We start from the raw sequence: 22,464 nt of genomic DNA, 5'->3' as shown, positions 1-22,464 counted from the left end.
TGACATATTAGCCCCCCTGCCCATGATTTGTGGCGTGCTGTTCAGCCCCCTGCGGTGATGTGCATCCTGTTTGCTGGTGACGCAAGAGGAGGCGGGTTACCTGGCTGAGCTGAACGTCGTTCAGCCCAGCCCACGTCTGAGAGGATATCCTGGGCTTTGATTAATTTTCAGGCGGTATGACAGTTAGCCCACAGTACGTGGAGTACAAGTCAACCTGTGGCATTCTGTTTGCTGTTAGCAAGAGGCCTCATATTTGCAAACATGCCAAAACTGCCACTGCTTACTCTTTTTTTTTTTACTTTTATGAGAAAGAGCTGGGGTAAATCAATCAATCAATCAATCAATCAATCAATCAATCAATCAATCAATCAATCAATCAAATTTTATTTGTATAGCACATTTCAGCAGCAAGGCATTTCAAAGTGCTTTACATCATTACAAACACAGAAACACAATGCAATATAGAATCAATAATCAAAACACAGCATTAAGTCAAGTTCCATCAATAAATTTGTCATTGATTACATTTCAAATACAATCCTATACAGGTGGGTTTTTAGTCGAGATTTAAAAGAAGTCAGTGTTTCAGCTGTTTTACAGTTTTCTGGAAGTTTGTTCCAAATTTGTGGTGCATAGAAGCTGAAAGCTGCTTCTCCTCGTTTGGTTCTGGTTCTGGTTCTGTTCTGCATCCCCAGAACCGGAAGACCTGAGAGGTCTGGAAGGTTGATACAACAACAGCAGATCTTTAATGTATTGTGTTGCTAAGCCGTTCAGTGATTTGTAAACTAACAACAGTATTTTAAAGTCTATTCTCTGAGCTACAGGGAGCCAGTGGAGGGACTTTAAAACTGGTGTTATGTTCTCTATCTTCCTGGTTTTTGTAAAGACAAAAAAAAAGTCCGATAACGTGCATCAATTAAGGGTGCATTCATCAACCAGACTTCCTCGTTAGACTGGGAAGTCTGGTTTGTTTGGAGAGGTGTGAATGTGCAGGCTAACTCTAATTCGGACCAAAAAAGCGAACTCTGATCCGTGAACTCTGGAACTCTTGGGGTTTAAGTGCATATGTGAATGTCAAGTGGACTATGCCGCAGGGGATTCTGGGTAAATACAACCAAAACAAACCTGTGAGTCCAGCACTAGTGGCAGAAATGGGTCATGGTCTTTTGCCAAGGACAAAGGAGAAATCCTACAACCTCTGAAATCTGGCACCTTTTCATTTGTCTGTACGTTTTGGAAGTTGTTCACGTCTTCTTCAGAGGTTTTTGTGTAGTTTCCTTCAGTGGTCCTTGGTGCAGCACCACCATAGGTGATGGGGAGGGGCAAGAGGTTTTTCAAATGGTTTAGTTCGTTTGACACAGCGCAGCATCAAAGTGAACCATGCCTGCTGAAAATGCAACAAATGTAACTTTGGTCCCCAATCAAACCGAGTCTACTGGACTATCAGAAAACAACCCGAAGTATCAATACTTTCACAGTTTCCACACTGGGAAAATGGATAAAATCCTCACAACAATAATAATACTAGTGACTAACTGCATACGTTTTATATTGTCATATTTTGCTGGGCATTATAGCTTGTTGTTATAAGCCTCCCATTCTTTGCTTTGTCCCTGCCTTACTGGTATGTAATCTATGTCACTGGTGAGCAATGCTACCTGACATAATCTGTTTCATTTACAGTGGTGGCAAAGCAGAACCCAGCTTTGATTGAGACGTATCCAAGGGTCGCTGTGAAAAAAGTATCAAGGGGTTTGCCAAAGCAGGGGGAGGAAAAGGAGGAAATAAGAAGCGAGTGCCTTCGGCGGCCTCATCCTCCTCCTCCATGATGTCCTCCAGACTCTCCGAGTCTACCTTGTCAACGCCTGAATCCAGGCAGGAAGCCCAGGGAAGTTCAGGGCTTTCAGCCTGGATTGTTGGAACTTGTTTGTAATCTGAAAAACCCTGAGGAGGATTTTGACAGAAAATGCCTTCACTGCCTCCAAACAATTTCTGAATTTCACTCTCCTTCCTCTCCTTGCTCACTGATCCATCATCATATCCTTCCGTCATATAAATGCTGTCTTCCTCCAGGCTCTCCTGACTGACTTCCTCGTAACTGTCCATGCCCGAATCTGCGCTGTGGAGCCGGAGGAACTCTGCATTCTCCACCCGGATCGTCGGAATTTGTTTGTAATCTGAAACAACGGTGATTTTGCCCAAGATGCTCTCACTGCCTTCAAACAACTTCTGAATATCTGATTTTGTCTCGTTCCCTTCATTATTTATTTCCTGGTTTTCTTGCGCCCATGGTGCCCCCTCAACCATATTGATGCTGTCTGCCTCTATGCTTTCCTGACTGACTTCTTCATAACTGGCCATGCCTGAGTCCACACTATGGAAACTGTGGAGTTCGATCTGGAGTTTCTGAACCCTCTTGTAGTCAGAAATCACCACTGCCTCATGATTAATTCCACCCATCAGAAGTGCCTTAACCATTTCCGCTTCTCTTCTCGCGACATCACTGTCCCGGTTTTTAGTTTTCTCATCTTCACGACCAGGAACGTTCTTGTAGGAGGCTTCGACGGCATGGGGCTTCGGACTCCCAGCGGTGAGAGGGAACACAGGAGGACAACAAAACTCAGAGTAACTGTAGTTGGAGAAGCTGGAACAAATGAACTCGTCTTCGTTGAACTCTGGCATCGCTTTTATGTCCGGCGTGTAGAGTGTGACGTCGTCCACGGCGGACGTTTCTTCAACAGAGACGATGTCTGCTGATTTTAAGAAGGACTGATAGAATTCACTGGTGAAGTACGGATCCAACCAGGTCTGTGGAAAGATATATGAGAGTGGGGAAGCAAGAGAAGATGGGGAAAAAATGTTAAAAACCAGTCAGGTTTTTGACCTAAAACCAAGAAAAATCCTTAGGTTAGCATGATTCAGCTAAACGTTGAGTCGGTGGCGTGGCCTGCAGCGGCTTAGTTGGATGTAAACAAGAGGCTCATTCTGAAAGGAGGGAATGAACATGCTTTGTATAGCCCACACAGCTATCTTATTATAACATAATATAATAGATCACCTTTAGTCTTTTCAGTCTTCCATTGTGTTTCTCATTGTTGTATTAAAATGTTTTTAAAATGTGTAACATTCACATATGAGAAATTAAGAAATCATATTATTTTCAAATGTGATTTTACACATTTCCAATTTGTTTATGTTTTTTGTAATTGTTAGCATTAAGGGGCTGCACAGTGGCGCAGTTGGTAGCACTGTTGCCTTGCAGCAAGTAGGTCCTGGGTTCGATTCCCGGCCCGGGGTCTTTCTGCATGGAGTTTGCATGTTCTCCCTGTGCATGCGTGGGTTCTCTCCGGGTTCTCCGGCTTCCTCCCACAGTCCAAAAACTTGACTGTCAGGTCAATTGGTCTCTCTAAATTCTCCCTAGGTGTGAGTGTGTGTGTGTGAATGGTTGTTTGTCCTGTATGTCTCTGTGTTGCCCTGCGACAGACTGGCGGCCTGTCCAGGGTGACCCCGCCTCTCGCCTGGAACGTAGCTGGAGATAGGCACCAGCAACCCTCCCGACCCCATTAGGGACAAAGGGTGAACAGAAAATGGATGGATGTTAGCATTAAATTTAGCTTGTCACATGTTTGTTGCTAAAAAGCGAAGCAGAAAAAAAAAGAAAACCAAAAGATTGCCTGGAATTGTGTTGACTTTGAAGGATCAGGCAGAGGTGGACCTGAAATCTTCTTCAGTATGTAGATCCTGGAACTAAGCACACAATACAGTTATATAGGTCTGTGATAACGATGATATATTTGGATTTATTTTTTTGTTACTTACCAGGCGTTCTTGCGCATTGTGATGAACACGCCAGGCAACAGCAACAAACCAAACACTGCTAGGCTCCAAATAGCCCAGTTCAGATTAACCACATCCTCTCCTGAAACACACAAAGAAGAACAAGTCCTGATGGGTTGAGTTCTTCTGCGACATCTCTTTGCGTTTTATGCTTAGGATTTATTATTAAATTTTTCTGACATGCAACACAATCTCAGCAAACCTGTCTCCATGGTGACAGGACAAACAAAGGAGACCTGTATTTGGACAGCCGTGACACCTAGTGAAGTTGCCCAACTAATCCCGATGGCTTCATTTAACGTGGCCTAATTTTTTTATTTCTTTTTTTTTTACCTGATCTTGGTCTGGGCACCCAAGACACAGTGGGGCTCCAATCACTCCAGCTTGCCGCAGTCGAGTCATAACGGGCCAACACACGAACGCGGGCGTCATATGTCTTGCTTTCTAGAAGCAAGTCTTCATCCAGCTGCGCCGAACATTCCCACTGACATCCACTTTTTTTGGTCTGGAGATCCTATAGGGACAGATATTAATAGACAACGTTTCACATCAGTCAAAGATGCAGTAGTTTATAAAAATATGTTTTTCACATGTTTAAGACTTTCACTATGTCCTGACAGTGTAGATTGAGACAGACAGTCTGCTTCCTCCCTGTGGTCCTACTGCCACCTGCAGAAACACACCTGCTCTCAGTCAGAAACAACCAATCAGTCAGGAGGAGGGACTTGACAGTGTCGAATTTGCTCGTGAACGCATTGCTCCTCCCCTTTACTCTCTGCTACGCCACAGCTCCACTCACATGGTGAATTCGAAGTCTCGTTAGCATGGCCACCAATGATGGCGGATAAACGATTTTGCTGCTAATTTGTTTCTGTACTGACGCAGCTGCAGCGGCAGTAGGACCACAGGGAGGAGACAGAGGAGCTCAGTTTTTTCATACATCATCTGTCTCACATTACACTGAAAGTTTAAGAAAATATCTACATTCCTTTTTATGAAGGTTGCCCACGGCATGTTTTTCTTTTTTTAAAGCTTGTTTGCCACACATCATGGATAAATCCTTTGTTTTTCTCTTTTTATTTTAAAATGTTTACTCACGCTCCATCTGTGTCCCTTTTGTTTCCACTGTAGCTCCGTATCATAACGGTAATATTCAATGTTTGTAGGCTTTGGGACTTGGGAGAACCAGGAAAGTTTGGTAAAGTTGGCTTCAGGCTTTGGAGGAGGATTCAGCTTTACTGCAGGATCATTAAATGTAAAATGCTCACCAGGTAATGCGACAAGATGGTAACGTTGACGGTTCCTACTTACTGTGACATGCTGGCCGGTAAAAAATGATTTCACTTTGTTTTGAAGGGAAGCAGCTCAAACTCATGGACACCTGAGTATGGCTTTGAAACTGAAAGAAAATAGATCATTTTAAGAAAAGAGAAACAAACACACGACAAGCCCTCAGGCTACATTTGTACCACTTTTTTGTTCTCGTTAATCTTAAAATGTCAGCTGAACTTTTTATGGATTTTAATCGATAATCACACTTTTCTCACAAATAGAGAAAAAACATGCAATGTTTTCATCCATTCACATCAATGGGCCTTAAACAGGTTAGCCCTCCCAGTTGGCAGGAGAGGTTAGAAACAGCCAGACACACATAAGCTCATAGATTATTGTTCTGGACTCTTTATTTTGGGAGGGACCGTCTCAAATAACCATAAAAATCTTCAGTCCAGTTTAGTAAAGCCATAAGTGCCAACATTGTTTTGGAACTAGAGTTACCGTTACAGCGCTTGTACATCACCATGCTTCCTTATGGGAAACACAGAAAATGGTCCTGGTCAACATTCTGGTTCCTTTTCTAAGCCTCTCTCTAAAGGAACGCTCTCTTTTCTTAGCCATACCTGTGTATGTGTCTGACGTGTGTATGTGTCTGACGTGTGTATGTGTCTGACGTGTGTATGTGTCTGACGTGTGTATGTGTCTGGCGTGTGTATGTGTCTGATGTGTGTATGTGTCTGACGTGTGTATGTGTCTGAGTGCAGAGAAAAAACACACAATCATTTATCCCTAAATGGATTGTCGATTGTCTTTCTCATTTAAGTATTAGTTTTTATAAAGTTTATGTTCTTTGTGTTTGGGGTTGATCAATTATTAGCAAGTACATGTGTGTGATTACTATATTTTTTTATTTAATTCGTAAGTAGCACTGTTAACTAGATTATACTTCAACTGTTAATATTGATTCTTAAATATATATTTTCATAAATGTGCAAAGCTTCTTAAGTTCTTTATCTTAGACAATAAGGCAGCTCCTTCTTGGAGAAATGTATGCATTTTTACATTCAGCTGAACTGAAGAAATTAGGAGAAAATAGTTGTAAACAACTAAAATAGTCTTTAGCTCTCTGGGTATTAGAAAAACATTCAACAGTATGGTAATGTGCAGAGATGTTAAATATTTTGTAGTATATAAATAGCACTTTAATACTCACCAGTTCGGTTCCCTTAAAAATCAGCGAGCACTTCAAGTCTGGTCTGGCGTTATCAAAAGGCTGCAGCTTACAGGAAGCATGTCTGAGTAAAAATAATAAGATAAGAGGGAGAATCATGATGCTTCTTTATGTTTTCTTGTTTGTTTTTATAATTAGTTAGAATGTGGAATATACAGTGAACCTCGTTTATCGCGGCGGTTACGTTCCAAAAAGAACCCGCGACAGGCGAAATCCGCGAAGTAGGAACCTTTATTTTTTTACAATTATTATACAATGAAATACTCCATAATACATTGAAACCAAAGAACAAAACCTTTTTTACAGGCCCAAACATTTGTTTAACATATAAAAAGTACTGCATAAACATTTATTTATTTTTTTTTTTTACAAATAACTACTGTACTGTAAAATAATAATTTTAATATGAACTGAAAGCGGATTCCCGCCCCACCGCGACCTGAGTTATTGGATTAGAAAGGGAGAAAATAAAAAATGATTATGAAAAAACAAAGTACAGTAGAACAAATAGTGACTCGTGTATTTCACTGCTCTTCTGACTGAGCCGCTGCAGCCTGACTCCGCTCTGTAGCAGTTTTTTCTTCTAAAGCCCGCGGTGCAGGTGTGTTTTTTCGAGAGAAGAACAGAGTTATCGGTAGTTGTTGTCGCTCTTTTTTCTTCTGGGCAAAAAGATTCTTATAAACCGACATGCCACCATCGATTATGTTAAATTTGGCAAGCTGTTTTACATACGTGTACATATTAAACCGCAACGTTGTTGACACACAGGTAGAGAAGAAGCAGAGAGACTGTTTAGCCAATCAGAATGCACGATGCAAATCCGTGAAGCAGCGAGACCGCGAAAGGTGAACCGTGATATAACGAGGGTTCACTGTACATGGCTCTATATCTATATTTAAATACTTTTTGCTCTTCAGTTTTCCAGCATGTATTGAGCAGGTATCAGTCTTATGACGTGAGCCTTTCCATGTGCAGCTGATATTATGACTGTAATCATTGTAACAAATGAGACCTAGGACAAAAAAGATGAGATCAAGCAAAGCATAAACATTTTAATTCAAATCCCATAGCATAGTTCAAGTGAAAGAAAGAACTGACTGTTATGTGGATGGCCAGGGCAATCATCAGCGGAGGTTGAAAGCAGATGAAGCAGGATGAACAGAAAAGGAGCGGCCATGTTTTTCTCTGGTTTGCTGCCAGTGTTTCCTGTAGAAGATCTCTGGTACGGCTTTTAAGCCTCCACGACCTGAATATGTGACATGAGAACATTTAGGAAAACAGGATTCAATGTTGCAGGCAGTGAATGCTGGTTTGTCTGCAAGTATGGAAAACTTTCCTTGATGTTTACCTGTGGAAGGCATGTTTGCAAATGCGACAGCAGTTTCAAAATGGAAGATGGTGTAAACTACACCGCTAACATTTAGCTATGAGCTATGACACTATGCAGCTAACTGTATGGTTAGCTGCATATGTGATACACCATAAAGTGGGAGAATTTAATTATCACTTGGTGATAGTCCAGAAAATCTGTTTAAGAAAATATACGCCACCACACAGAAATTAATAGTATCGCAACTAATTACATATATGGGTTTTAAAAAACAAAACAAAAAAAGGGGTAACGAAGGTTCGGGCAACGTCTCACCAGGAGACCGGAATTGAGGAGCCCCGCCCCTCGCTCTTCAGACAGAGTTTGGGGAAGAAGACGGCGGTTGTCCTTTCTTTCTCTCACTGACTGTTCGTCATTACAGGTTAGTAGTGTGAAGCTGGTGAGGGCTGCCCCCCCTTTAAAAATGTGGAGTAACAATGTATATTTGGATATGATTTGTAATTTGATTGATAGATGTGCTGAAACATTGAAAATAAATAAAGAAAAAAAGGATTTGTTAGGATCGCAGTTAGCTACATTTTAGCTACAACGGTCGCATAACGGCCGTTCTGAAGATCGCTACATGTATCTTTTTTTAGCTCCGTTCCACTCCCCGATTAAACATTGGTACCCTGAGATACATTGTGTTGTTTTATCTGTTAAAAAGGAGTTATTATTATTATTATTATTATGATTATTGTTATTATTATTATTATTACTATAGACTTTACTTTTTCTCCCTCGCTATGTAATCAATTAAACTGTAGTTTATTCAGTCGGACAGTAGTTATTGAAAACACATTAGAGCGAGCTTAAGGTTTTGTCCATTATTACATCTCCCTCTTGCAGTATTCAACATAATTAATCCTCTTATTTGAGAAATGGTTTTTTTAATGTATATCGCTGCACTCTGGATTGATTGGTGAGAGTTGATACCTTTTTACACAGGTGAAGGCTGTGTGTGGTTTTTTGTAGCAGAAGAAAGGACACAGGAATGTGATTGTTCTAGGAAATGTTAATAATTTCATAATTTCAATAATTTGTAATAAAGACAGAGTTTGGGGAAGAAGACGGCGGTTGTCCTTTCTTTCTCTCACTGACTGTTCGTCATTACAGGCTCTCCAAGATCAAGGGAAAGCAGAAAGTCTTCAGAAGAAGAAAAAAAAACGGAAAAACAAAACAAAACATCATTTGTTATATTTGTCACTATAAGTAGAGACGAGTAACAAACTGTGGGGGCTCGTCCGGGATCTCCTCATCAAAAATATTGGGAGAAGATCCAGAGATACCAGAACCACGTGACCAAGGTGACACAGCTGAAGGCCAGGAGTCAACCCGTGGGTGTCCAAAGTGGAAGATCAGAGTGGGAAGGAACCGCGATCCTCCACCGGAACTGCACTGTTGATCCTGAGTTCAACGTAAGCTGATCGCCGAGGAGCCACATCGCCGATTCAGAAGACAGCGCACTCGAGCTGCAGCTGAGCCACGTTGCTGATCCAGTGGACAACGTACTCTAGTTGAAGCTGAGCCAAGTTGCTGATCCAGAGGACAACGTACGCTATCTTCAGAGGAGTCAACTCATTGATTTGGAGGACAACGTGTAATTTATCAGAGGACTGAACTGGAGGACCGATCTGTAGTAGAACCAGACACCATGGCAGAGGTTCGCAAAGAGTTAATATGGAACATTAAGAAACAACTTTTCAAACTCCCAAGCAACAGTGTTTATCAGGTGGCAAAAGACATTGCTACTAATAGCCAGTATGGAGGTGAACTGGACCCAAACGATGAAGAAAGCTGCATGGACTTTGCCATCTCCTTTTTGCAGTCTGATGCCTTACTCGAGAGGGAAGACAAAGGTATGGGTTGGTTGCTGGATTTGAATGATTTGATATATAAGCTAACGAATGCTGATGCTACTGATAATTCTGGAGAAAGTGTGTTAGATGATGTTTGTGCACGCATTAAACCTAGTCACACTCAGTCTATAACAATCAAACACTCCACATTACAACCCCATGCTCACTTTAACAGTACAGTCATGCAGTCCCAGCCTGACTCTATTACCCAACCCAACACAAAAATGGGGTCGGTAGAAGGTCTGAGACAGCTGTATGAAGAACTGGGCGAGAAACTCAGGCAGTATGAATCTAGTGTGACCACACCAATTCCAGTTTCTCTCCACCAAGTTGAGTCAGAGTTATATAACAGGCCACAAATGACCCCGGATCAACCTGTGTGTCTGAAGGACCTCTCCTACCTGCAGCGCAAAGATTTCAAAGTACACGGTGGTCAGGTTGGAGATCAGAACTCTGATTTAAGCTACAACAACATCAGTAAACAAATCGATGAGGGAGTAAAAGAGGGTTTCACAGAGACTGAAGTGGTCAGGGGGGTGTTGAGGATTATAAAACCAGGAGCCTTTAAAGACATGCTCGTAAACAAAGACTCAATCACTGTATCTGAGCTCAAAGGCTTCCTCAGGTCCCACCTCGGTGAGAAAGCATCGACTGAGATGTTCCAGGAATTGATGTGTGCCAGGCAATCAGACCAAGAACCACCTCAACAGTTCCTGTACCGCATGATTGGGCTAAAACAGAAACTTCTTTTTCAAACTCGGCACACCAGTACAGACATCACATATGACCCCAAGACCATCCAAAAAGTCTTTCTCCACACCATATACCAGGGTTTAGGAACGAAACATGCATACCTCCGACAGAGACTGAGGCCCCTGATTGCAAACAGCCAAGTTACAGATGAGGAAATCCTCAGCCAAGTCATGAAAATCATGAGTGATGAGAATGAGCACCAACGCAGGCTGGGCCAACTCCCTAGACAAAAGACAACACAAGCACACAGTACCAAAGCTGAAACAGGAGGTGATTACAACAAGTCAAAAGATGCAGCAGCAGACAGTAAGAATCTCCAGACAATAGGACAGCTCAGTGCTCAAGTTGAAGCCTTGACTCAGATGGTGGCTTCATTGATGGACCTGCATACAGCTAACCCACAAGTGTCTCTGCCTCTAACTAGGTCAGCCCACATGCAGCCACACCCTCCCTACCAACCATCCTCAAGCAGCTGGCCACAACCTCTGTTGAGGCAACCCGCAGCTCAGATGAGGGGCAGGATGGCTCGTTGCCCTGTGTGTACTGAGCAGAACTCACAGGTGTGTAACCACTGCTTTACATGTGGAGAAGCAGGGCACAGGGCGATTGGGTGCTTGAAGCGAGGCCAGCCACAGGGAAACGGGACTCGGTCTCTGATGAGGGACACCCAGAGACCGGTGAGCAATTCCAGTCCCGAACAGTAGGTCAAGCTTCAAGTCAAATAGCCAGACGCCTCCAACGAAGACAACGTCAGGAGCCTCATACACCTCTCAGCCAGAGAACAGTCACCTGTAAAGCACCCCTCGTTGGAAAGAAAAGCCTCCTGAAATGCCTGCTTGGTGGCTACCCAATTACAGCCCTATTTGATTCAGGGTCACAAGTGAGTATAATTGACCAAGAATGGGCTGCCACTCACATCTCAAATTGTACAGTGAGACCCCTTTCTGAGCTATTAGAGGAGGAACTCAGTGTCTATGCAGTTACAGGTCATTCAGTGCCGTACAGCGGATGGGTGGAGCTCACTGTCAACTTAGCAGGAAACGATGACCCCAACCTGACCATACAGGCTCCATTTCTTGTCAGTCAGCTGCCCCTGCCCCAGCCCCTTCTTGGAGCCAATGTACTGGAAGAGATCATTAAAAGGAAGGAGTCCTCGGGTGAGGCGGTTACCACAGTGGTCAGTCTCCTCCGTGATGCATTTGGGATAGAGGAGGAACAGGTGGAGGCCATTGTGAGTTTCATCCAGGTGCCTCCCAGAGCCTATGATGATCCAGTCACAATAAGGGTGGGTAGAGACCACACTATTATCCCCCCTGGGAGAACAGTTCATGTGTGGTGCAGGGTACCCCCAAATTTTAACATCATTGACCCTTTTGTCCTATATGAGCCTGCAGAGGGGAGCACTGCTTTAGGACACTTGGGTGTGGGGGAGGGCCTCTTAAAAGTCAATGAGGCCAGGCGACCATATGTTAAAGTGCCCATCTCCAATCACTCAAAACATGAGGTCACCCTACCCAAAAGAACCCCCCTGGGAACCATCCAACATGTCACAAAGGTCCTGGAGACCAGCACTCCAGGGTCCCACCAAAAAGAAATGGCTGCAGTTAGGGTCAATGGAGTTGCATCCTCCAGCAGCTCTCCAACTGACTCCTGGCTCCCTCCTGTCGAGGTCAGTCACCTAAGCCTCGAACAACAAGAGGTGGTGAAGAAAGTGCTCTGTGAGGAGTGTGGAGCCTTCTCCCGTGACGGTGATGACATTGGATGCATCCCTTCTCTGCAGATGGAAATTAGGACTAAGGATGATATCCCAGTCCAAAGAGCCTATGCATCCATTCCAAAGCCACTCTACAAAGAAGTGAAGGAGTACATCCAGGAACTTCTGGTTAAAGGTTGGATTGTGAAATCTCAGTCACCATATGCAGCCCCTGTCATATGTGTCAGGAAGAAAGATGGGTCCTTACGACTCTGCGTCGACTACCGGCTCCTCAACAACAAAACCGTACCTGACCGCCACCCCATCCCTAGAATCCAAGACCTCACCGACTCCCTAGGAGGATATGCTTGGTTCTCAATTCTGGACCAAGGGAAGGCCTACCATCAAGGCTTCATTGCTGAAGGGTCAAGGTACCTGACTGCGTTCATAACCCCATGGGGCCTGTACGAGTGGGTCCGAATACCGTTTGGGTTGTCAAACGCACCAGCAGCTTTTCAAAGGAGCATGGAGGGGATGCTTGACGAGCTGAGAGATGAGTGCTGCATCCCTTACCTCGATGATGTTTTGTGCTTCTCCAGATCGTTTGAAGAGCATGTGCAGGTGTTACGCAGAGTCCTCCAAGCCTTACAGCGTCATGGTGTAAAGTTGAAACCAGAGAAATGCGAGCTCTTTCGCAAGGAGGTCAGGTACGTTGGGCGATTGGTGTCGGCAGATGGAGTAAGGATGGACCCCAAAGATTTTGAAGCAGTACAAACACTGAAACACAAGACACCACAAACAGTTGGGGACATCAGGCAAATGCTCGGGTTCCTGAGCTATTACAGAACATATGTGCAGGATTTTTCACGTATAGCCAAGCCCCTGTATGACCTGCTTCAGTCAAAGGCCGACACTTCTCAGCTTAAATCGCCACAGGGAAAAACAAAAGGCCACCAGCAGTCCTCTCGAACCCCAATAGAGTGGACCAAAGAACATCAACAGGTCCTTGAGCAGCTCATTGACCGACTGACCAAACCCCCAGTGCTGGCATACCCCGACTTCGACCGCCCTTTCACACTTCATACTGATGCCTCGCAAAAGGGTCTGGGTGCGGTTCTCTACCAAGTTCAGGATGGAAAAATGAGGGTGATTGGATATGGTTCACGCACACTGACACCAGCGGAACAGAATTATCACCTACACAGTGGCAAACTTGAATTCCTGGCATTGAAGTGGGCGATATGTGACAAGTTCCGTGATTATCTGTTCTATGCCCCACATTTTACAGTCTTCACGGACAACAACCCACTCACATACATCCTGAGCACTGCCAAGCTTAATGCAGTGGGTCACCGGTGGGTGGGGCAGTTGGCTGACTTCCACTTTGACATCAAATACCGACCAGGTAAAACTGCCATTGATGCTGACACCTTGTCACGATGGCCCCTAGATATAGACACTTTTATGGCTGAATGCTCTGAAGAACTATCAGAGGACACAGTCTGTGCTGCATGGGAAGGAAGCCGGAGAGCTCAACAGAGAGATGTGGCCTGGGTGGCAGCCCTCAACTTGTCACACCCTAGCCAAACCCAGTTCGAGGGTCTGCAGACAGTCAGTCATGATGAGCTGGTGAGGGAACAAAGGAAAGACCCCGCCATTGGGAAAGTTGTGGAGTTGAAACAACAAGACAAACCACTAACAGAGGAAGAAAGAAATAAAGTTGATGGACACACGAGGAGGCTGCTGCGAGAGTGGGGCAAATTATACCTGGAGAATGACCTGCTCTACAGAAAAACTGTGAGTCGACAACAATTGGTTCTGCCCGCCACATATAAACAAACAGTTCTGACTCACCTCCACAACAACCTGAATCATGTTGGCGTTGAAAAAGTGCTGAGCTTGGCAAGGGAGCGATTCTACTGGCCTTTCATGAAAAGTGATATAGAGAACTACATCACCAGGAAATGCTCATGCATCAAACAGAAGAAACCAGTCACAAATGAAAGAGCTCCAATGGGAAGTATTACATCGACTTCTCCTCTCGAGCTGCTATGCATCGATTTCCTTCACTTGGAAGCCAGCAGGGGTGGGTACGAGTACATCCTGGTTGTGATTGACCACTTTACCAGGTTTGCCCAAGCCTATCCCACCAAGAACAAGGCTGGTAAGACAGCAGCCGACCGGCTTTTCAATGATTTCATCCCGAGATTTGGGTACCCTGCCAAACTCCATCATGACCAGGGTCGGGAGTTTGAGAATGAGCTCTTTAAGAATCTCAGACGATTAGCTGGTGTGGCCCATTCAAGAACCTCCCCATATCACCCCCAGGGCAATCCGGCCGAACGACTAAATCGTACCTTACTGCAGATGCTCCGGACTCTGGGGGAGAAAGAGAAAGAGAACTGGAAGGATCACCTACCTCATGTGCTCCATGCCTACAACTGTACAAAGCATGAGGCCACAGGGTTCTCCCCGTACTATCTGTTGTATGGTCGACATCCTCGCCTCCCTGTTGACATCCTCTTTGGTCTCATAACAGACCAGGAGGCCGAACTTAAAGAGCCAAATGGATATGCCGAGAGGTGGGCTCGAAAAATGACTGAGGCATATCAGATAGCCAATGCAAACAGCCAACAATCCAGCATAAAGGGAAAAACATACTATGACAAGAAGAGCAGAGGTGTCGTCCTTCAGCCTGGAGACAGAGTACTGGTACGCAATCTCGGTGAACGTGGGGGCCCTGGAAAGCTGAGAAACTACTGGGAGCAACAGATCTTCATCGTCAGAGAGCAGGTGGGTGACAATCCTGTCTATAAAGTCAGCCCTGAGCGAGGAGGTCAGCCAGTTCGCACTCTACACCGAAACCTACTGTTACAGGTAAACGACTTACCTATAGAACCAGTCCAGAACCTGACCACAAGTACAGCAGAGTCACAAAGTAAAGCCAAAAAGAGTTCAAACGACCTTCAGGCCAGACATGCTGTACTGTACTCAAACACAGATGACTCTGATGAAGAGGAGGATGAGGGAACACCTCATTACTGGCTTCGAATACCTGTGGAGAGACCCAGACCAAACGGTCACCCACCTGATCAAAATACTACCGATGCTTTCCAAGAGATAGCTGAAGAGAATGAAACCAGTTTGATGGAAGCAATCCCAACCGAACCTGGACAGGAAGGAGAATGTGTCAGAAGTGGAAGGCAGGGGTCAAGCAGTGGAGATGGACAGTATGTTGAGGAGCTCCAGTCCACATTCATGGAGGACATACATTCTGCCCCTCAAGAGGATAATACCCCAACACCTGACATGGAACACCCAGTCCCCCTGAGACGGTCTACAAGAGAAAGACGACCAAGACATATGTTCACTTACACGACTCTGGGTCAACCAGTGTACCAGCCGCACCCCATGGTGAATGCAGTTGGAACCCAACCAATGCAGTGTATGCACCAGTGTTTCCCCTCACCGTACTTCCATCCTATCCAACCCCCACCCATTAGCCCTTACCCTTACCTACCTGTTATGTGTCCAATACACTGTAGATAGAACACTTGGGAAAGATAGTTACATACCTGAACCACACATACACCATACATTACATATCCATCTACTGTAAAATATACATCATACACTGTATACTCACCTTGAGCGACCTGCAACACAAAACACTACATATTTTTGTTTTGCAATGTTTTGAAAAAAATGTATGTTCAGTCAAGTTATTTTGGAGACTTAAGTGTCAGGAGCCACCTTTGTTTGTTGGGGAGTGTGTGATACACCATAAAGTGGGAGAATTTAATTATCACTTGGTGATAGTCCAGAAAATCTGTTTAAGAAAATATACGCCACCACACAGAAATTAATAGTATCGCAACTAATTACATATATGGGTTTTAAAAAACAAAACAAAAAAAGGGGTAACGAAGGTTCGGGCAACGTCTCACCAGGAGACCGGAATTGAGGAGCCCCGCCCCTCGCTCTTCAGACAGAGTTTGGGGAAGAAGACGGCGGTTGTCCTTTCTTTCTCTCACTGACTGTTCGTCATTACAGGTTAGTAGTGTGAAGCTGGTGAGGGCTGCCCCCCCTTTAAAAATGTGGAGTAACAATGTATATTTGGATATGATTTGTAATTTGATTGATAGATGTGCTGAAACATTGAAAATAAATAAAGAAAAAAAGGATTTGTTAGGATCGCAGTTAGCTACATTTTAGCTACAACGGTCGCATAACGACCGTTCTGAAGATCGCTACATGTATCTTTTTTTAGCTCCGTTCCACTCCCCGATTAAACATTGGTACCCTGAGATACATTGTGTTGTTTTATCTGTTAAAAAGGAGTTATTATTATTATTATTATTATGATTATTGTTATTATTATTATTATTACTATAGACTTTACTTTTTCTCCCTCGCTATGTAATCAATTAAACTGTAGTTTATTCAGTCGGACAGTAGTTATTGAAAACACATTAGAGCGAGCTTAAGGTTTTGTCCATTATTACATCTCCCTCTTGCAGTATTCAACATAATTAATCCTCTTATTTGAGAAATGGTTTTTTTAATGTATATCGCTGCACTCTGGATTGATTGGTGAGAGTTGATACCTTTTTACACAGGTGAAGGCTGTGTGTGGTTTTTTGTAGCAGAAGAAAGGACACAGGAATGTGATTGTTCTAGGAAATGTTAATAATTTCATAATTTCAATAATTTGTAATAAAGACAGAGTTTGGGGAAGAAGACGGCGGTTGTCCTTTCTTTCTCTCACTGACTGTTCGTCATTACAGGCTCTCCAAGATCAAGGGAAAGCAGAAAGTCTTCAGAAGAAGAAAAAAAAACGGAAAAACAAAACAAAACATCATTTGTTATATTTGTCACTATAAGTAGAGACGAGTAACACATAGTTAGTGAAAATTGCCCGTTCTGTAAACAGCCATTCTCCACTGCGAAGAGTGCAGTGTCAGGACAAAAGAGATGACTGTTTATGTTCAATATTTGGAAGCGTGGCCAGCACAGACTGAACGACTTTGTTCAATTCCTCCGCTGCTGTTGCTAAAAGTTTGAAAACAGCAAAGAAAATCAGCATCACCGTTCACAACTCCTCCTTCTGCTCACTGATTGGCCCAGTTGAAATTTTGAGAAATTGAGCACAATGGGAGAAATACCAGATGGAGCCTTGATGGGAGATGAGAATTTCCCAGGAATGTGTGCAGAGGATTTTGTTTCTAGCAAATTTATTGTGAGCATAAGAAAATCCTGTTCTGAGGAGAGGTCAGATAAAGCTCAGTGCTTTTGCTTTGAAATTTGCACCAATTGTAGATAGCAACCCTGTAAAGACCCACATTTAAATAAATGAAAACAAATACATCAATTAACTAAGTTATGTCTCACCTGACCAATAAACACAACCAGTTTCTCCATACAGGAGGCAACCTGTGGCTGCCATTACCAAAACGAGGTTTTCTACTAAGTATTACTTTAATTTTATTCAGTTTTTTTCACTTTGTTACATCTAACTGAAACCAAATAGTTGCTCATTTCTTTCTGCTCCTGCAATGCTTGGGTTAATAGATCCGGTGTGTATTTCAGGTCAGGTTTAGCATGTGGTTACTAAAAAAAAAAAAATGTTTGTGTTAAAAAATTTCCAAAATTAACATGCAGTACTTGAACTGTATGTTGAGACAAGTTATAACTGCTTGAAATGTTTTGAAAAAAAGATTCGAGGCATTTATGTCAGAATATTACTTTTAAAACTCTTTCATTTCCCAAAAAAATGAAAAAAATCTATTGAAGCATTTTTAGCTTGAATAGAGTAACACTTACAAGCCGTCAAGAAAAAAAAAATCTTTGAAACATTCTCATTAGTATTGTTGTGATAAATTTCTTATCGTAAGAATTTGGATTTATTGTTGTCTGATAAACGTCAGTGAATGAAAAACTGTCCAGATTGTTAGTTTTAGCATTTTTTTCCACTGTTTGTTCAAAGACAATGTCATTACATATCAATACATTTGAAGATATGATGAAAAGCAGTTACTGTGAGCAATTTAGTAGATACAATGCTACTTTATGTGAAAAGAAGTAATAAATTGTTGTTATTGTCACTTATTGTCACAATAGAACAATGAAAAATTGTTTTAAAAACCTTAAGTCCGTATCACCCACCTCTAATTTCCATTATGTGCTCAACAGTCAGACAGCAGAAGCTGTTTCTTACTGCTTTCCCATCAGCAGCAAGACATTTCATCTATCTGCTTGCCGACCTTTTCTCCTCCAAACACGGTCGACCACTCAAAAACATTTGACTATAGAGTTTAACAATAAACCATCGAAGTTTCTTTCCGTCTCACCTGCTTAGGAAGGCGCATAAATCCTCTTCAGAGGCTGCATTCGATGCAACTGACGGGGAAGGAGGAACTCTCTCATCACAACGTTAACGCCTCACCACAACCACAGCCGCGTTATTAATGTGTATCGACTACAGGAAAAGGTCACCGGAGGGATGAGTCATGACACTCGTTTTAGGAGTAGGTGTGAAAGCCAATTGAGTGCGAAGACGTTTCAGTCATATGTAAGCCGGTTGTTTATAGACTGTCCCTGGAAGTTTAAATGTACTCGCAGCAGAGATGAAGGTCATTCGTTTGGAGCCGTGCCTTTTACTAAGATGAATGTGAAAGAGTTTGTAAAAACGAAAATTTGTTGCACATGTTTGATCAAATCTCTCCGTGTATTCCAGTTAACAGCTGGTACGACTACATGTAGCCATCAACGGGCCTCTGGTGTGATTCTGGCTGGGATTTTGATCAGTCTTGATGCTAGGGCCAAAGTAGCAACTTCAGGTCATAAATATTAATAAATGATGTTTATCGGTAGGGCCTGACGAAACTCAATTCATTGTTAATCTGTGATCATTTCAGATGCGTCCACAGGGAAGTCCATGGTCACACTTTGTGCAACAATTTCTTTTTTTCTTTCATCACATGCAATTTTTATGTGCACGACTTAAAAACCTGCGCTATAATTTTCACACTTTATTTGGCTTATTAAATCTGGTTTAAAATCTGAGGTGAATCTGCATGAGAGCAAGAGCCAAAAATCTACGCTGAACCTTTAGTTTCAGGGTGAATTTGTATCAGACCTTTTTCGTCTGCTTTCATCAGACTCTGGTTCGTTTGCCTAGAAGGTTCTGCTCATTTGGGAAGGTGTTGGCTTGGTAACAACCAGTGGAATAGAGCAGGGCACTGTAGGAAGGCAGTGGCCAGGCCAGGGAGGTGTGAATGCGTAATCGAACTCCAACATGGGTCAGAACAGCGAACGCTGGTCCGCCTAAAAACCCAGGTCTCTAGTTCAGTTCTAATTCAGTTCTCTAGTTCAGTTCTAATGTGTATGTGAATGCCAAGCGGACGGGGCTCCAAAACCTGGAAGTGGACTACAGCGCAGGGCATTCTGGGTAAATGCAACCAAAACAAATGCGAGACTCTAGAGCTGGCAGGAGAAATGGCTCGTGGCTTTTTGCAGAAGACAAAAAGTGAAATCCTACAACCTCTAAAATGTCACACCTCTCAATCTTTCTTTATATTTTGCCAAGAAGGAAGTTGCTCAGTGTCTTCAGAGGTTTTTGTATCGTTTCCTTCCTTCAGCCACAGGCGAGGGGCGGACAGCTTTTTCATAGGATTCAGTTTGTTTAACACAGTGCTGTGTCGAAGTGAACTGCGTCAGCTGAAAATCTAACGAATGCAACTTTGCAGTCATCGAACCTAGTGTACCAAACCATCAGGTGTGAAAACACTCTAAATTACCACGTTTTCAACTGGGAAATATGATTAAGTCCTCAAAACAACAACAACAATAATACCAGTGACTAACCCTGCATATGTTTTATATTGTCATATTTTGTTGGCCATTGTGATTTGCACCTTGCCGGTGCAGAGCATTCGTCTTTTTTTAGCTTCCACGTACTTTCAGTTGTCAGCGTCACCGATTTCCTCTCCTATGTTAAGTTGTTGCTGTCAACACACACACCTGCACCTTCACACACATACACAATGCTTCTGTATGAATGCCGAGACTGAGAAGCGCATCATCTTTTAGCATTTTCCACGACTTCCCACAGACACGTAAAGCCGCAGGACAGACATTGATTGTGTTTTACAGGTTTTATTGAGGCGCGTTGCTGCTATGTAGTCACCAGGATGAGTTATTTTATTATTATTAATAATAATAATATTATTCGTGTATTTATCTAAATAAAAACATATAAATAAATTAAATGCAAACAAAAGTTTTAAAAGGCTGAGTTCTTGAAAACAGTGTAGTTTGATCGTGGTTACTCAACAGTAAACTTCGACCCCTTAGTGAACGTGTGGGGAGAAAAAAAGGGCAGATTTTTTGGGCGAGGATGTTTAAAAAAAAACAAAACTATGAAAATAGACGCTTCGTTTTGCATCGCATCTTTATGGTTACATCTTTACAGGTGATGCACACTTCCATTTTGTAGCAACGTGGTTGTACACATCAATGTAACATCAGGTGCATTGATGACGTCCCTAATTTACAGTAAAATACCGACAGCTGTGGCTGCCAGAATTATATCGTATAAATACGATAAAAATATTTATACGATAAAATTCTGGCAACCACAGCTGCCGGTATTTTACTATAAATTAGAGATGGGGTTTTTTTTTGGTTTTTTTTACAGTGCGATTTCAAATAGTTACTGTGTTCCACAAAAACACGCAGAAAACAACGCAGCAATGTACTGATGTTAGAAAATACAATACAATGTACTTCTGAATACTGAAGTATTTTTCTTGGCTGCTATAACTTGAGTTTAATCTTGACTTTGTTGAATATTTTGTCAATATTCAACAGACATTGTTGAATATTTGTTGAATATTAACGATATTGCCTGTGCACATCTTCACAGGCGGAAATGTGCACAGAAAAGCCATTTCACCATTTCAGCGATGAAGTGGCTTCACTGCCTGCAGTTTCAGCATACAGTGAGTGCAAAGTACAGATATATATTACAAAAATTACATTTGTACTAAAAAGGAATATTTTAATTTTAAATCAGTTCTTAAAAAGCAGAATTATATTAGCGCTCTGGCTGAAATGTTGCTTTTGACAGCCACTCAAAACATTTCTCACACAGCCAGGCTGAAACTGAAACCTCAGAAAAGAAGATGAATTTCATGAGATGTTAGAGCTCATGAGCAAACCTGATACCTGGTGGCGCAGAAATGCAAAACACACCAGTGAAAGCGTTGTTCATTATGAGTGGGCCGTTTAGCTGGAACGGGGAGAGAGAGCCGCAGAAAGTAAATGTCCTTTTTTATATATATATTTTGGCACACGAGAGAAAAATACTTTAAAAATGGCTCTTTTCTTAGAGGAAGCAGTAGTACAATAAACGGTTTTTAGGTGTTTTTGTGGATACTTTGTAGATTTGCGTGTGGCGGACTTTCACATACTTCGATCGATGAGGTCCTTCCACACGGGGGCTGACGGGGGCTCTCCTTCTGCCCCATGGAAGATTTTCTAGCTGTGCCACTGATTAAAATGCTAGCCTGAAAAGAAATGTTTCTGTTACTTTTGTCAGCTCACAACCAACACAAACCGTATTGATATGATTCTCAGTGAGTCATGTCAAAACATCGATATGCTAATGTGCAGTTCCAAAGAAAACTGCTTGTCAAAAAAAAATCCCATAAAAGCATGCAGGCCCCGGGGTGAGGGTTTAGTGACGGTTGCAGAGTGTTGAGTTAGACATGTTTTACATGAATGTTAATGTAACCGAACACATACAGGCTGATGTTTCATCACAACGTTCTGGTAATTTTCCTAACCCGTGATCGGAGCTTCTAGCAGAAGTTACTTTTGTTTTATATCACAAATTGTTTGTATTTTTATCGTTTGTTTTTGACATTTTAAATGCAGTTCTCTCTTTTTCTCCTCTAAAACTTGATGCTCTTTCAGAACCCAGGCTGAAATGAAATTATCCTTTTTGGTTAAGAAAACCAGTTAAATGCTGATATAAACCAAACTCAGTTTCTGGGGAAAAAAAAAATAAAAAAAAAGGTTTTTCAATTCAGAGTTTTGCTGGATTTTTAATAAAGTATAAAAAATGCAGTTTGTTCCATATTCAATGCCTCAACATGTATTAGTCAATATAGATTAGAGAAACTTAGATGAGTTTTTTTTAATTATTGCATCTCTCCTTTAAAATTGTCTCCAAATACAGTGGGTACCAAAAGCATTCATAAGCCTTGAACGTTTCCACATTTTGTCACATTACAAACACAAACAAATATATTTAATTGGACTTTGTGAAAGACCAACACACAATGTGAAGAAGAAAGAAAATTATGCATGATTCTGGGATGTAGGGGTTTAGCACGCCCCACGTTTGGAGGCCTTAGTCCTTAGAAGTCGCGGGTTCGACTCC

At 42.5% G+C, this 22,464-nt stretch overlaps 1 protein-coding gene across 1 annotated transcript; it reads right to left on the bottom strand.

Moving 5' to 3' along the window:
* Nucleotides 1-817: 817 nt before the first annotated feature.
* LOC116720768 (uncharacterized) lies at nt 818-18,467 on the bottom strand. Its single transcript, XM_032564184.1, has 10 exons — nt 18,368-18,467; nt 7,442-7,589; nt 7,247-7,355; nt 6,326-6,407; nt 5,149-5,236; nt 4,936-5,075; nt 4,171-4,351; nt 3,820-3,919; nt 3,675-3,747; nt 818-2,808 (listed from the first exon to the last, which is right to left on the bottom strand). Exons 2-10 carry the CDS (start codon nt 7,518-7,520, stop codon nt 1,678-1,680), a joined length of 1,983 nt encoding a protein of 660 aa, XP_032420075.1. The 5' UTR covers nt 7,521-7,589; nt 18,368-18,467; the 3' UTR covers nt 818-1,677.
* Nucleotides 18,468-22,464: the final 3,997 nt, after the last annotated feature.

The sequence above is a fragment of the Xiphophorus hellerii genome, chromosome 5 (assembly GCF_003331165.1).
Source record: "Xiphophorus hellerii strain 12219 chromosome 5, Xiphophorus_hellerii-4.1, whole genome shotgun sequence".
Taxonomy (NCBI): domain Eukaryota; kingdom Metazoa; phylum Chordata; class Actinopteri; order Cyprinodontiformes; family Poeciliidae; genus Xiphophorus; species Xiphophorus hellerii.
This window is presented reverse-complemented; position numbering and strand designations above follow the sequence as displayed.